The following is a 16378-nucleotide window of genomic DNA, read 5'->3' as shown; positions in this document are numbered from 1 at the left end:
AATGGTGACCATAATCTATATTAAAGAGAATAGCAACCCAATAGATAAAGGGGGAAAGATTTGATCATATAATCCATAGGAAAAAAATACAAATAATCAATAAGCATATGTAAAGATAAGTATCCCCCCAAACACAAATTCTAATAAAAAGATAAAATTTTTCACCTATCCCACTGAGAATGATAAAAAATTCAGTGTTCAAATGTGGGAAACTGGCACCTCTGATAAACTGTTTATAGACATGTTATAAAATATATATGCCAACTGTCTTGTTCCAGGACTTCTCTTTTATGATTTACCCATTATAGAAATATTTACTCTACACTTTATTCACTGCAGTACTAATAAAAAAAAAAATGAAGCTTAACTATCCATTAAATAAGAGACTAGCTAAATAAATAAAATTATGTTCATATGATATATAAATCTACTTCTACTGACCTTGATAAACATCAATATACTTTTAACTGACAGAGAAGGTATATAGTAGTATTTCATAAAATATGTAGAGTGCTATGTTTAGGAAAAAGAAGGAAGATAAAACTTACAATATACAGTGATTTCCTTTTTTTTTTTTTTAAAGACCAGGACTCATATAGTTCTATATTATTCAACTATTTTAAGCAAGCCTGCAATTGCTAATAAAAAGTCAAAATATAAATGTGTTTGAGTATATATTTACAATAACTGCTTAATTTTAATTTGAAAAAGTTCTTTTATAGTCAAAGAGCGATAAATTAGAATTTACTAAAGCACTTCTGCTCAAGAAGATATCACTATACAATTATATGGTTCCCATCCCTGGAAGGGAGAGGGAGAGAACCATGATTGCACTTCTACTAGACATCAGGAACTATGTGTGCTAAATAAGTATTTTATTTACATTATCACAATTAGTCACAATAGTTGTAAGGGTTAAATCTCCCTGCATTTTTAATAGATGAAGCTACAGAAACTTAGAAAGGTTAAGTGACTTGCCTGAAGGACACAAAGTAAAGGGCAGAACTGATATTTAGACTCAATTCAGTGACTGTCTTTTCCAAGTTAAACTTCTGATGCAAAAAAAAAAAAAAGTCAAATTTTGAGGATGCTGAATTTTGTGGAAGCTCATACTTTAGAAACTTCTCTGAGTTACCATGTTCCCTGGCTAACTGCTTGAAGACAACTAATATCCTGAATTGTTAAGTTCAGCACTATTACAGGTAACCTTTAGGTTCCATGGAACATACGTCCTAGAAAGACAGGGACGGTAAACAATGATAAGGGGTTAGAGGAGTATGGTTATCTGCTATTTAGTGCCAAGGAGCTGCTTTGCTCCTACAACTTGAATCTTGCCCATGCTGCTTTTACTGTCCATAATCACTTGGGTGAACATTCTAGTTAACAATGGTGACATTTTAAGACTTAGAATATTAATCTGTAAATCCACCATTTGATTCTTGATTACGTGTGTCTGGATTCCTGGAGGTAGGTGTTTATTCCCAGAATGGCATTTAACTCATTTGAATTAGTCAATTAATGTGGATTTTGAGAATGAAACATTATTTCTAGAAAATATGAAACAACTGTCTTATATCAAAGAAAAATCTTCCATTTACTGGACACCCCTTACCCAACGAAGACATGATGCTTACCTTCACTAGAAGGCTTAAGATGTGACAATCTTAACAGATCTTTGTGAGACCAGCCATTTCTTTGTTTATATTTTGTAACTGCGAGAGCAAGGGCCATGCCACCTTTTTCATTGTACCAGTCTGCGATGGCCTTCCGTAAGGCACGACCCCACATGCCACATTTCATACTTTCCTTCAGATCTTTCTTAAACTGAATAAAAGTAAAGAGATGTGTAGGAACACGGCAAACTTCAGAGACAGCTTTAAATGCTGCTTGTTTTGTGCTTATGTCAGTACACTGGGAACAAATAGCAAGTGCAAAGAGCATAGGTTCTTGCTTTGTGGTTCTTCCTTCTTGACTAAACGACTTTATTTCCTGTATCACTTCACATCCTCTGCCATCTTCAATCAATCTAATTAAAGCTTCAGCATTTTCAAGGCCCAACTTCTGTTCTTTGATATAATACGTTCCACCTTCTGAACCAAAACATAAGAACCGGTGTAGTCGATTCATGTCAGTGACCTGCCACATATATCCATCTTCAGAACTGGCTATCTGCTTCTCATTCAGTGGTTGCATTTGGTTTACTGATTCTTCCATTTTTTTCAGTCTTTGAGGAAACCTATCCAAAAAGTGAAACATTATTATAGCTAGACAAAATAAACAAAATCATAAAAGGCAATGCAATATTTATTAATCTATATTTATTGAAATCTGTCATGAAATCTTATAATTTAAAAATCTTTTGTTCATGTATGAGCAATATACTTCAATAAATTAATTAAAAAAAATTCTAGCATAAAAAAGCTCCAAAAAAACCTATTGTGTTTTTAATAAAACTTTCTCTTATAACAAAGTCAATATAATGTACTAAAGAAAAATGAGTCACATTTTTGATGACCAAAATTATGCAGGTAAGTCAGCATGGGGTCTGAGGTACAGACTGAGAAGAATAAAAAGGGGAGGGGACAGCAACAGTACTTGACACAATGAAAGATCATACTCCCTAAAGAACTATGAGCATTTTTGGTTGCCTATACAACATCCAATTCTCCCTATTCTCATTTATCCTTTTCCAGGCAGTCCTTCAGAGTCCTTCAGAGGAAGCTAGGCCTTCCCCTAGCAACAAGGATGAATCCTGGCTGCTCTAAGCCAGTGGTTCTCAAACTATGTATGGATCAGGATAGCGTGAAATTCTTGTTACAACACAGATTGTTGGACCCCACCCCTCAGAGTTTCATTTTTATTCAGTAGATCGGAGGTGAGGCCAGAATATGTACTTATCAGAAATACCCAAGGGATGCTAATTCTGTACCTAAGTTCAATCATGGTACTCTCATCCTCTTGTCACAAGACTGGCAAAGGCACTGGGATGTGCTACAACTCTGGCAAGTATTACGTGACAAAAAGTCCATACTTCTGAGGTTTCCTTTATTTTGTCCCTCTTTTTTTTTAAGTAGAGAAGCTGTGAGCTTACAAAACATGCATAGTATGCAGAATTCCTATATGTCACCCCTCCACCAAAATGTTACATTGTTATGGGACATTTGTTAGAGGTTATGAAAGAATGTAATCAAACTATTACCATTAACTATGGTCCATAGTATATACCTGGTATATTTGTTCCATACACCTCCTATTATTAACACTATGTAAGAGGTATTATACATTTGTTATAGTTCATGAGAGAACCGTCTCATATTTGTATTGTTAATCATAGTCCATGTTATACCACATACTTCACTGTTATACATTCCCACGCCTGTACATTCTATCCAAAATGTACATTCAGTGGCTCTCACTTTCATCACAGAGTTATAATCATTGCCCCAGTTAATCTTTGATGTTTTCCTGAGTCCAAAGAAAGTTTCCCTTATTGACCTTTAGCATTGATATAATACTTTCTTTGCATCAATATGCAAGAAATTATTACGTATTGATATTACCTACAGTCCATAAGTTACATTAATTATATTTTCCCAGGCATCACTATATTCTTGCCCCCTTCTAATAGTGATGTACATTTGTGCTAGTTCATAGAAGAACATTCTTGAATTTGTATTATTAACCACAATTCTCATTCATCTCTGGGTTCACTATATTATTCAGTCCCTAGAGTATTCTCTAGTTTTCTTTAAATTGACATTTATATACCTAGACTACCCTTTTCAGCCACAATCCCATTTATAAACCAGTCATGTTAGTTACACTTATTATAATGTGTTATCATCAACTTTACCCATTTCCAAACTTTTACAGTCAAGCTAACTGAAAATTTTCCATACATTAAACATCAGTATTCCGTCATTTTTATAAGGGGAAGAAGGAAGGATTGCAGTCCTAAAAAGAGATTTCTGGGGAGAAGATATAGCTCAAGTGATTGAGTGCCTGCTTTCCATTTACAAGGTCCTGGGTTCGATCCCCAGTTTCTCCCAATAAAAACAAAAACCAAACAAATGAAAAACCACCTCTCATTGCGGAGAAGATGTAGGGCAGTGGTTGAGTGCCTGTTTCCCATGTACGAGGTGCTGGGTTCAATCCCTGGCACCTCCTAAAAAAAAAACAACAAACCTGGAATAGTAGATACCATTTTGGGATAATGATGAAGGGAGCCTATTTAAGAGGACAAGATTTCCAAGCTGAAATCAATGGAACACAGAAGCTGAGAGGAAGCCACTTTAGTAGAAGTTGAAAGCAACAAGGACTGGATTAGTGGACATTGCCATATGCCTGATTGCCCAGAGCTACAGCTCAGGAAAAAAGGATCTTATGATGATGCCCTATTTGGACACTTTCACAGTCTCAGAACTGTAAATTTTCAAATTAATAAATCCCCACTCTAAAATCCAATCCATTTCTGGTATATTGCTTGATAGCCTTTAGCAAACTAAAACATGTATCCTTGATGTTTCAGTTGTTTTTTAGTTTTCTATTACTATTCTTGTAGCTGAGAAGATACGGATTGATATATAATTAACTGTGTTAATTTACAGTTTATATTGTCTGTAACTACTCCATTTTCCTCTTTTCCACTATCTCTAAAGTTACTAGAACTAGCTATCTGACAATACTTATCTATCCCTCTTTATCTTCCTAATGAAGTTACTGCAATCATCCACTACTTTTATGTCCACCATTAGTCTTATTATATATAACACCTATTATCCAGGTCCTATAGGGTCTCCCAATGGCAAACCAAACAAAAAACAAAACCCAAAACACCCAAAATAAAAAATAAAATCTCAACTAGCATTTATTGCATACTATCTGCAAAGATATGAAGGAGTTTTGTTTCATTAAAAAGACCAAAAAAATTAAAAATAAAAGTTTTCCTGTCTTCAGGGATATCACATTCTATTCTATTTGGGAAGGTAGGAAAAAAAATTACACACAACCACATTTATAATACAAAGCAAAAACTGTTCATAAGTAGGCTTATAGAAAAGTTCTATGAATGGAGAAGCCCAAGATTAATGCTGTCCAAGTAATCCTGGGAAACTTTTGTGGAGAAAGCAAACTGAAAACTGATAAGTGCAAGTTTGGGGGAAGGCATTCTAAGAAGAGGTTTGTGAAATCCTATATCCTAGAGAAGAAACTATCTAACTGTACTGACATAGCTATAAAGAAATGTTGACTAATAAGGTAACAGTTTAAAGCAGAAACAAGGTTAAATACATTTTCTTTTAGAGATGATAGACGCATGTTTATATACTGTACAAAAAAGGCCTGTAGGGGGTAGTGGATGTGGCTCAACTGACAGAGTGTCTGCCTACCATACAAGAGGTGCAGGGATTTGAACCCAGGGCCACCTGACCCGGGTGGTGGGCTGGCCCATGTGCAGTGCTACTGCGCACAAGGAGTGCCATGCCACGCAGGGGTGAGCCCCATGTGTAAGGAATGTGCCCTGCAAGGAGTGCTGCCCTGTGTGAAAAGTACAGTCTGCTCAGGAGTGGTGCCACATACATGGAGAGCTGACGCAGCAAGATGATGCAACAAAAACGAGACACAGATTCCCAGCGCTGCTGAGAATGCAAGCGGACACAGAAGAACACACAGCGAATAGACACAAGAGAGCTGACAATGGGGGTGGGGAGGAGAGAGTAGGGGAGATAAATAAATAAAAATAAATCTTTAAAAAAAAAAAAAGGCCAGTAGGGGAGGGAGGGACCATCAAGACACAAGATAACTGAAACTAAAAGAGGATTCTGAGAAGTTACGGGGAGACAGAGATTCAGACCACAGGATTGGTCTTGGACAGGAGGAAGATCCATTAAAAAAAAAATCACTAAATCTAAGGAGCAGGAAGAGGAAGACAGGGTAACTAAACAATAAGAAGGAAAAAAGGCTGAAGAACCACCAGAAAAGGTTTTTATGAAAGCTAAGGGAGAGGTTAGCAATGTAAAATGCAATGTGTAAGTGAAAATAAGATAAAATTTTCTACTGGAATTAGCAATTAAGCAATTAGCTTTTTGTGTTGAAAGGCAAAGGAAAAGCCAAATTAAAAGGGGGCTAAGAATAAATAGAAGAAAAGGTATCACTCATTGCACTAGGGGTTTTCGCCTGTGCTGCACTCAATAACTATTAATCAGTCACTGATAACTAACGTGATCATTAAATCTTTGACACCACCTGAGGCCTACGCCAGTACTAATAATGCAAGCAGCTCTACACGGGAGTTCTATTTGGAATATTGAGGCTAATTATTTCCAACACAACTGAAACTGTTGTTTCCCTCAGTCACATTCAAAATGCGAGGCTCTTGAGTCTTCTAGTCAACCAACATGGCAGAGTGAGATGCTCTAGGGTTTCGTTCTTCCACAAAATCTTTGAACAAATAGCAAAAACTGGCAGAACCATCTTTCTCAGAACTTCAGAAACAGTCAAAGGGTTGAAGTAACTGGGTGAGTGCCAAAGAAAGAAAAAACAAGTGAAAAATGGTGGAAAGAAAACCTCAAGATGATCTGCTGGCCATTCCCCCAACCCCTTCCCAGCTCAAAGTGGTACCAGTCTATGTTCTCAGTGAGGGGCCTATTCCAGTTCCAGAGGGAGCAAAATAACCCCTATGTGCATAATGGGGTCTCAATCATTCCATCTAGTGACATCCTGAAGGACTGAATCAGGACACTCAATCTCTGGCTCACCATCCCAGAACTTGCCCTGTATATAGAAGCAGCTCTTGAACAGCTAAATCAATGTAAGAAACAATAAAGTGCAGCAACCTGGGGCAAAGCATTACTGGCTTTAAGACCTAAATAAAGGACCTGGAAGGGGGGAAGGTACTTCACAGGAAAAGGAGAGGGCACTGGAGCCTTGTAAATGGGAGAATTCTTATGGCCACAATGCATGAACAGACCAAAAAGGACCTAGTGCTTCTGCCTTGGGTTGTTCTTCAGGTTCACTGATTGAAGTAATAAGCTCTCAAAGAGAGTACAATCCACAACGAGCTAATCTGCAAAGTCTGTGAAAGGTGTATGTAGACACTTGTTAGCTGCTGGCATTCAAGGACATCTCTGTCATACCACTAGCTAGATACAAACTCAAGGAACGGATACCTCAGGAACTAAATTCCATAATTAACATTAAAATATTAAAATGTACAGTGTGCAACAGAAGAACACAAGGCATACAAAGAGACAGTACACAATGGCCTATCCAAAAGAACAAGATAAACATGAGAAATCATCAATGAAGATCAGATTTGGACATGCCAAACAATGACTTTAAAAATAAGGTCTTATATATGCTTAAAGAGTTAAAGGAAAACATGGATAAAGAACTTGATAGGAAGGAAATGATATTTGAACAAAATAAGAATTCCAATAAAGAGATGGGAATTATAAAAAGAAACCAAATAGAAATACTGGGGTTGAAGACCACAATAACTGCAATAAAAATTTCCCTAAAGCATTCAACAACAGATTGGAGCTGGCAGAAGAAACAATCAATGAACTTGAAGGAAAATAAGATTACTGAAATTATTCAGTCTGAGCAGATGGAAAAAAAACAAGAAAAATGAACAGAGCCAAAGAGACCCACTGGACACTATTAAGGGTGAAGATATATATATTGTGGGAGTCCAGAAGAAAGAAAAAAAGAAAGGAGCAAAAGGAATGCTTGAAGAAATAATGGCTAGAAACTTTCCAAATTTAATGAAAGAATGTACACATCCAAGAAGCCATATTAACAGCCAAACATAACAAACCTGAAGAGATCCTTGCCTAGACACATTAAAACCAAACTGTCAAATGCCAAAGGAAAGAAGCCTGAAAATGACGTTTTCTACAGTTGTAGAGAAGCAATGTATCATGTGTAAGGGAACCTCAACAGGATTAAATGCCAGCTTCTCATTAGAAAGCATGAAGGCAAAAACAACTGCCAATCAAGAATTTTATAGTCAGTGAAATTTTCTTTCAAATATGAGGGAGAGATTAAGACATTCACAGAAAAAAGCTGTGGGAGGAGTTCATTGCTGCTAGACCTGACCTACAAGCAGCTAAAGGGAGTTCGTCAGACTGAAAGAAAAGGACACTAGAGAGTAGATCAAAGCAGCATAAAAAATAAAAATCTCTGCTAAAGGTAACTCCATGGGTAATTGTCAACACCAATACTATTATTATTTTTGGTACGTAAACTCCTTTTTTTACTTCTAAATACTTCTAAAAGTAATGATAAATTGGTGGGTTTGGACTTATATAAATATATAATTTGTGACAAGAACTATATAAAGGTGGGGGGGACAGCGAGTTATGTAGTTTAAGAGGATCAGCTTCGACAATTGCTCTTGATTGGTCGTTGTTAACTTCTAACGGCAAGCTACTAGGCTCCTCATCTTCAAGGCTCTCGCCTCCTTTGCAAAACTTCTGGAACCACCACTGCACTGTATGTTAGTAAACGGTTTCTGGTCAAATGCATCACTGATGGTGCAAGTTGTCTCTGCTGCTTTACGACCCATTTTGAACTCAAAATCACTTGAATTTGCTTAATCTAAAATAAATGCAAAATAAGTAGCAAGTAAGTTATTAGCAAAAAAGCATAAAGCGAAAAATGCATGTTAAAATGATGTATAACATAACCACATTTATTTAAGAATGTATTCTAATATCAAACAGCAAATTTCAACAATGTAAAACCACAATTACCTTTGCAGCAACATAATATTAGATTAAAATAGACTTAAAGTCCAAAATTGTTATAAGGAACAAATAAGGACAGTATACATATATTTTTTTCTAGTTTTATTGAGACATTCACATACCAGAAAATTCATCCAAAGTTTACCATCAGTGACTTTCAGTATAGTCATAGCATTGTGCATTCATCACTACAAAAATCCTTAGAATAATTTCACTACTCTAAAAAGAAAAACTCCACATCCGTTAGCAGTAACTTCTCAATTCCTCTATCCTAGCCAACCCTATGAATAACCTCTAATCTAATCCCATCTTTATACATTTTATATAAAGGGAATCATATGTAGTAATTTGTGGCTGGTTTCTTTCACTTAGCATGTTTTTCTTTTTTTTGCCTGATATTAACATCTTGAAACAGTAACATACACTTGTTCAGTTTCAAAGAAAAAAATCTTATACATGCAATATTTACCTATATTCATTTTTCATGAAGTTTCACTATGCCACACAGTCTCATGTTAAACTTTTTAGCTTTCCCTCTAGTAATACACATGACCTCAGACTTTCCCTTTAAACCACTGTTACACCCATATAATAAAACTACTAATAAACACTACGAGGTGCTTTCACCTTCTATTTATTTCCAAAGATTAACAACCTTTTTACCAGTTCTGCACAGATTAATGCTCAGTTTTCCATTCTCTAACCTCAACTATTTCTAGTGACCTACATATTCTAGTTATTAATTCCATGAGTTTACACAATATACTTAGTTCACAAAGGTGAAATTATACACTATCTGTTCTTTTGTCTGGCTTGCTTCACTCAACATAATTTCCTCCAGGTTCATCCATGTTGTCATATGCTTCACGGCGTCATTTCTTCTTACAGCTGCATAATATTCCACTGTGTGACTACACCACAGTTTGTTTACCCATGTATTGGTTGATGGACACCAGTTATTTCTATCTTTTGGCAATTGTGAATAACACCTGTATGAACATCAGTGTGCAGATGTCTTATGTCACTGCTTCAGTTCTTCTGGATATAAACCTTGTAGTGGTACTGCCAGGTAACAAGGCAAATCAAAATTCAACTTCCTTAGGAACAGCCAAACAATCCTCCACAGTGGCTATACCATTCTACATTTCCACCAACAGTGAAAAAGCATTCCTATCATTTCTATTTCTCCACATCCTCTCCAACACTTGTAGTTTTCTGTCTATTTCATAGTGGCCATTCTAATAGGTGTGAAATGATATCTCATTGTAGATTTGATTTATTTTGCCAAATCACTACTGTTGATCAACATTTTTCCATGGTTTTTTTTTTTTGCCATTTGTATTTCTTCTTTGAACAAATGTCTATCCAAGTCTTTTGCCCATTTTAAAATCAGATTGTTTATATTTTTACTATTGAGTTGTAGCATCTCTTTACATATTATGGATATTAAATCCTTAATGGTTATATGATTTCCAACTATGTTCTCTCTTAGAGTAGGCTCCCTTTTCACCCTTTTGATAAAGTCCTTTGAGGTGCAAATATGTTTAATTTTAAGGAAGCCCGATTTAACGGCTTTTTCTTATTGCTCTTGCTTTGGGCATAAAATCCAAGAAACTACTACTCCACAAGATCTTGAAGATGTTTTCCTACATTTTCTTCTAGTATGTTTATGGTCCTGGCTTTTATATTTAGGTTTCTGATCCATTTTGAGTTGATTCTTGCATAGGGAGTGAGACACGATACCTCTTTCGTTCTTTTGGTTATGGATAGCCAATTCTCCCAGCATTATTTGTTTAAAAGACTGTTTTGCCCTGCTAATGTGGACTTGGTAGGTTTGTCAAAAACCAGTTGGCCACAGAGGTGAAGGTTTATTTCTAGACTCTCAATTCTATTCCACAAATCAGTGTGTATATATTTCTGCCAATACCATACTGTTTTGACCACTGTTGCTTTGTGTTGTGCTTCAAAGTCAGGTAGTGAAAATCCTCTCACATCGCTCTTTTTTAGGATGCTTTCGGCTATTCGGGTACACTTTTCCTTGCAAATAAATTTGGTAATTGCCTTTTCTATTTCTATAAAGTAGGCTGTTGGAATTTTGATAGGTATTGCACTGAATCTATAAATGAGTTTGGTTAGGACTGACATCTTCACAATATTTTGTCTTTCAATCCATGAACAGGGAATGCCTTTCCATTTGTTTAGGCCTTCCTTAATTTCTTTTAGCATTGTTTTGTACTTTTCTGAACACATATCCTGTACATCTTTGGTTAAACTGATTCCTAAGTATTTAAGTATTTTAGTTGCTATTGTAAATTTAAGTTTTTCATGATTTCTTCTTTTGACGTCTATTTATCCAGAAGAGATGCTGGATTTGTCAAATGCCTTTCTGCACCATTTGAGATAATCAGGTGGTTTTATCCCTTCAATTCCATAAGTGGGTTATTATGTTAATTGATTTTGTTAAGCCACCTTGCATACCAGGAATAAAACCTGTTTGAACTTGATGTATAATTGTTTTATATGGGATTTGACTTGCAAGCATTTCACTAAGAATTTTTACATCTATGTTCATCAGCAAGATTGGTCTGTGATTTTCGTTTCTTGTAGTATCTTTATCTGGCTTTGCTATTAGGGTAGGTAGTAATGTCAGTTTCATAAAATGTGTTTGGTAATTTTCCCTCTTTTTCAATTTTTTGGGAAAAGTTTAAACAGAATTGGTATTAATTCTTCTCAAAATGTTTAGTAGACTTCACCTGGGAAGCCATCTGGTCCTGAACTTTTCTTTGTTGGAAGATTTTTGATGACTGATCCAATCTCTTTACTTGTGATTGGCTTGTTGAGTTCCTGTATTTCTTGCAGAGTCAATGCAGGCTGTTTTTGCATTTCTAGGAATTTATCTGTTTCATCTAGGTTGTCTAATTTGTTGGCATACAGTTTCTCATAATATCCTCCTATGATCCTTCTCATTTCAGTGCCGTCAGTTGTAATGCTCCCCCTTTCATTCCTGATTTTATTTATTTGTATGTACCCTCAGTTTTTCTTTGTTAGTCTTGCTAAGAGTCTGTCAATTTTATCAAATCTTCTGAAAGAACCAGCTTTTGGTTTTGCTGATCTTCTCTCTTGTTTTTTGTTTTCAACTTCTTTTATTTCTGCTCTAATCTGTGTTATTTCTTTCTTACTGCTTGCTTTGGTATTGGTTTCCTGTTCTTTTTCTAGTTTCTCCAGTTATTCAGTTGGGTATTTGATTTTAATTCTTTCTGCTTTTTAAATATAGGCAATGGGCTATAAATTTCCCTCTCAGCACTACCTTTGCTGTATCCCATAAGTTTGATAAGTTGTGTTCTTGTTTTCATTCATTTCAAGATATGTACTCGTTCCTCTTGCAATTTCTTCTTTGACCCACTGTTTACAAGTGTGTTGTTTAGCTTCCATTTATTTGCTAATTTCTCCCTTTCCTGCCTATTAGCGAATTCCAGCTTTATTCCATTATGATCATCTGTATAATTTCATCTTCTTAAATTTACTGCGAGTTGTGTTATGGTCCAAAAGGTGGGTCTATCCTGGAGAGATTCATGAGCAATTTAGAAGAATATATAACCTGCTGATTTGGTGTGCAATGTTCTCTATAATGTCTGTCAAGTCCAGCTCATTTATCATATTGCTTAAGTTCTCTGTTTTTTGGTGAACTTTTGTCTAGCTGTTCTATCTGTTGGTGTGAGTGGCATGTTCAAGTCTCCACTCACCATTGTAGAGAGACCTATTTCCTCCCCTCAGTTTTGCCCGTTTGCCTTTATCATGTATTCTGGGGCACCCTGGTTAGGGTCAAAGATACTTATAACTGTTATTCCTTCCTGATGTGTTGTCCATTTTATAAATATAGAACGGCATTCTGCATCTCTTATAACTTTTTTGCCCTTAAAGTCTGTTTTATATGACACCTGTACAGCTACCCCTGCTCTCTTGTAGTTACTATTTGCATGAAATATCTTTTTCCAACCTTTCACTTTCACTCTATTTGCATTCTTCCGTCTAAGGAGATCTCCTGCAGGACAGCACATGGATGGCTCATGTTTTCTTAACCATTCTGTCAACCTATATCTTTTCATTGGGGAGTTTAATCCACTAATATTTGATGTTATTACTGTAAAAGCATTACTTACTTCAGCCATTTTATCCTTTGGCTTTCATATGTTATAACCTAATTTAGTCTATCTTTTTACCTTTTTGGTTACCTTTTATGATAGTCTTCACTTGTACACTCTCCTCCAAGCCTCTTTCTTTTGTTTTTTTTCTTTTCCAGCTGTAGAACACCCTTTAATGTTTTCTGGAGTGCTGGATTTTTGCGGATGAATTCTCTTAGTTTTGTTTTTTTCTGTGAATATTTTAAGCTTACTGTCTTATTTGAAGGACAGTTTTGCGGGATAAAGAATTCTTGGCTGGCAGGTTTTCTTTTTCATTACTTTAATTTTATCATACCACTGTATTTTTGCTTCCATGGTTTCTAAAGAGAAATCTGCACTAAGTCTTACTGGATCTCCCTTTTATGTTTAGCTTTTCCCCTTGCTGCTTTAATTTTCTCTTTACTGTTGGTATTTGGTATTATGAATATTACGTGTCTTGGGGTAGGTCAATTTGGATTTATTCTAATTGGAGTATGCCATGCTTCCTGGACAGGTATATTCATGTCTTCATCAGAATTGAGAAATTTTCAGCCATTATTTCCTCAGATACTCTTTTTTGCCCCTTTTCCTTTCTTGTCTCCTTCTGGAACTCCCATGACAGATATGTTGGTACGCTTTGTGTTATTTAACTCCCTGAGTCCCTGTTCAATTTTTTCTATTCTTTTCTCCCCTCTCTTCAATTTCAGTTATTCTTTCCTCTACTTAGCTGATGATTTCTTAAACAATATCAAATCTGCTATTGGTACCATCTATTGTATTTCTGATGTCTATTTTGGCTTTCATTCCCACAAGCTCTGTTATTTTTCTACCCAATATTTCAAATTTTCCTTTATGTTCACTCAGTGCCTTTTTAATGTCTTTTACTTCTTCAGTTATATTGTCCTTTAACTCCATGATTTGATTTAAGAGATTTGTATGAACCTCACTGATAAGATTTTTCAAGTCCTGTGTCTTGCCTGGGGCTTTGATTTGTTTCTTTGCCTAAGTCATATCTTCCTTTTTCTTTGTATGGCTTGTAATTTTTTGCTGAAGTTTAGGCATTGATTCTGATGCTGAATATATTCTCATATTTAGTTTCTCTCTCTTGCCTGGGGATTTACTACTAAGTAGCTGTGTGTGACTATTATCCTTTGCCTCTTGGTTCAACACGTTCTAGATATTTAGGACTGTCCCTGCTTAACTGCTCAAATCAGAGCTAATAATAGGGTTTAAACTAATTTCTAACCACCTTGTACAGGGTGGCAATAAAGGCACCTGCTTGCCTCTTTTTATTTTGGCAGACTCTCAGCTCAGATCCTATATGTTAGGCAGAATGCTTTCAGTGTAACCTTGGGGAAGAGCTGGCAGTGCAGAAGCAATGTCCTTAGGGCTGGCCAAACCTCACAAGCAAACTTTTTCAGAGGTTGTTCTTCATGCTTGGCTGGCCACACCCTCCTCCCTCTTCCCCCTCAGCAACCAGCCCTGGGTAGTAGGGAGTGTGTCTGAGAAGGCAAATTAGCTCTAGCTCCCTGGTGGCTCTCAACGCAATGACACGGCTCCTGCTGGCCTGAAAGTGTGTGACCCTTCTGATTCAGAGATCTAGTTCACTGGCCAAAATCTGAATTTGCTGTAGGCTCTGTCCCTCCTTCTCGCCTTTCTTGGTGAACAAGACTCCTGCAACCCCCTCCGTCTGTTGCCACTCCAGTCCATAGCCGCTATAGTCTGCAGACTATTTGTTCCTTAAGTGGGGTATGGGAACCTGCTGCTGCTTTTGCAGCTCTACTCACTGATTTTTCTGTTAGCTGAGATTCCTTTCCTTTACCCCTCTCTTTTCTGGGTAGTGTCTTGCCTTCCCCTAATATCCTAAGCAGTCCTCCAGAAAATTGATGCCTGTTCTCTAGGTAATTTTTTGCTTACTAATTTATCTTTAATTTCTTCACTTACACTTCCTTGGTCTGCCAGCAGACTATGCTCTTCTACAGCCCTATCAGTTCAAAGTCAGGCCGGTGTGTGTCAGCTGCAAAAGGAACAACAACAATGTGACAGAGGATCCTGCCTCCAGGCTATTGAGAGCTTCACAATTCAAACTTTCTCAGAGGTTGTTCTCCAACCTTTACTGGCAGCCCCCTCCATTTTCCTGGGTAGGAAATAATTCCACTTCCCTCTGCATACTCAACGACCAGTCCTGGTGAGAAGGGAGGGTGTTTGTGACAGTAGGATTTTTCAGTTCCATGCTGCCTTGCAGGGGAAACACTGGCACAGTTCTACCCAGCCTGAAGAGCTTGTGGGACACAGCAAAGTGAATTTGTTGGCCAAAAGCAGAATAATCATTACACTGTGTATCTCTCTCTCCTCTGATTTCTGGTGAGGTAGATTCCTGCAGCCACCTCTGCCCACAGCCTCCTGCCAGAGGCCAGAGAATTCAAAGCTATTTGCTCCGAGGGTGGGAGGATAGCTGCTCACAGCTGCTACTGCAACTTCTACTCACAAACTTTCGGTAGAGATTCTTTTCCTGTGCCTCCCCTCTCTTCTGGGTGGTGTCCAGCCTTCCCTTGGTATCCTAAACCCTAGAAAAAAAAATTTCCAGGCTGTTTCTGCCAGTCCTCTAACTTTTTTTCTGACATAAAAGTGAATTCATGTCTTTAATTTGACGTCTTCCTGGAACGCTCAAGGACAGTGTATATTGATAAAAGAGTCAAATCTATCAAAAATATTTACAGAGCATTTCTCCCAATGACCAGCAGAATATACAATCTTCTCTAGTCCACATGGATCATTCTCTAGGATAAACCCTATTTTAGGTTATAAAATCAGCCCCCCAGAATTTACAAGATTGAAATAATACAAAGTATATTCTCCAACTATAATGGTATAAAGCTAGAGTCAAAAACATAAGGATAACTGGAAAATTCACAAATATTTGGAAATTTAAAAATACGCTAAAAAACCAATAGGTCAAAGAGTAACTCTCAAGGGAAATTATAAAACACTTTGAGACAAATTAGAATGAAAAATAACATACCAAGACTTACGGGACGCAGTAAAGGCGAGGCTGAGAGTGAAAGTTAAGCTCTCAATTTTTATAGTAAAAAAAAGAAAGATCTAAAATCAGAGACCTAAACTCACAACTGGAGGATCTAGAAAAGCAAGAACAAACTAAACCAGAAGCAAGGAGAAAGAAGGAAATAAAGACTAGAGTGGACATAAATGAAATAGAGAATAGAAAAACAATAGTGTCAACAAAACCAAAAGCTGGTTCTTTGAAAAGATCAATAAAATGGACAAACCTTTAGATAGACTGACAAAGGAAAAAAGAGAGAGGGCACAAACAACCAAAATAAGAAATGAAAGGGGAAATTTCTATTGATCCCACAGGAATAAAAAGGATTATAAGAGGATACTACAAAAATTGCATGCCATCAAATTAGATAACACAGATAAAATGGACAAATTCCTAGGAATATATACATT

At 36.6% G+C, this 16378-nt stretch overlaps 1 protein-coding gene across 2 annotated transcripts in view; it reads right to left on the bottom strand.

Annotated features, from left to right (window-relative positions):
• The window catches only part of RO60 (Ro60, Y RNA binding protein), a 40851-nt gene that overhangs the window by 15791 nt on the left and 8682 nt on the right, over window positions 1–16378 (bottom strand). For both annotated transcript variants that reach the window (XM_004484483.4, XM_071207622.1), the window contains exon 2: window positions 1635–2236. In XM_004484483.4, the coding sequence (XP_004484540.1) occupies window positions 1635–2214 (580 nt within the window). In that variant the 5' untranslated portion in view covers window positions 2215–2236. The remainder of the gene's footprint in view (window positions 1–1634; window positions 2237–16378) is intronic.

This window comes from Dasypus novemcinctus, chromosome 13 (assembly GCF_030445035.2).
Source record: "Dasypus novemcinctus isolate mDasNov1 chromosome 13, mDasNov1.1.hap2, whole genome shotgun sequence".
In the NCBI taxonomy this organism is placed as follows: domain Eukaryota; kingdom Metazoa; phylum Chordata; class Mammalia; order Cingulata; family Dasypodidae; genus Dasypus; species Dasypus novemcinctus.
This window is presented reverse-complemented; position numbering and strand designations above follow the sequence as displayed.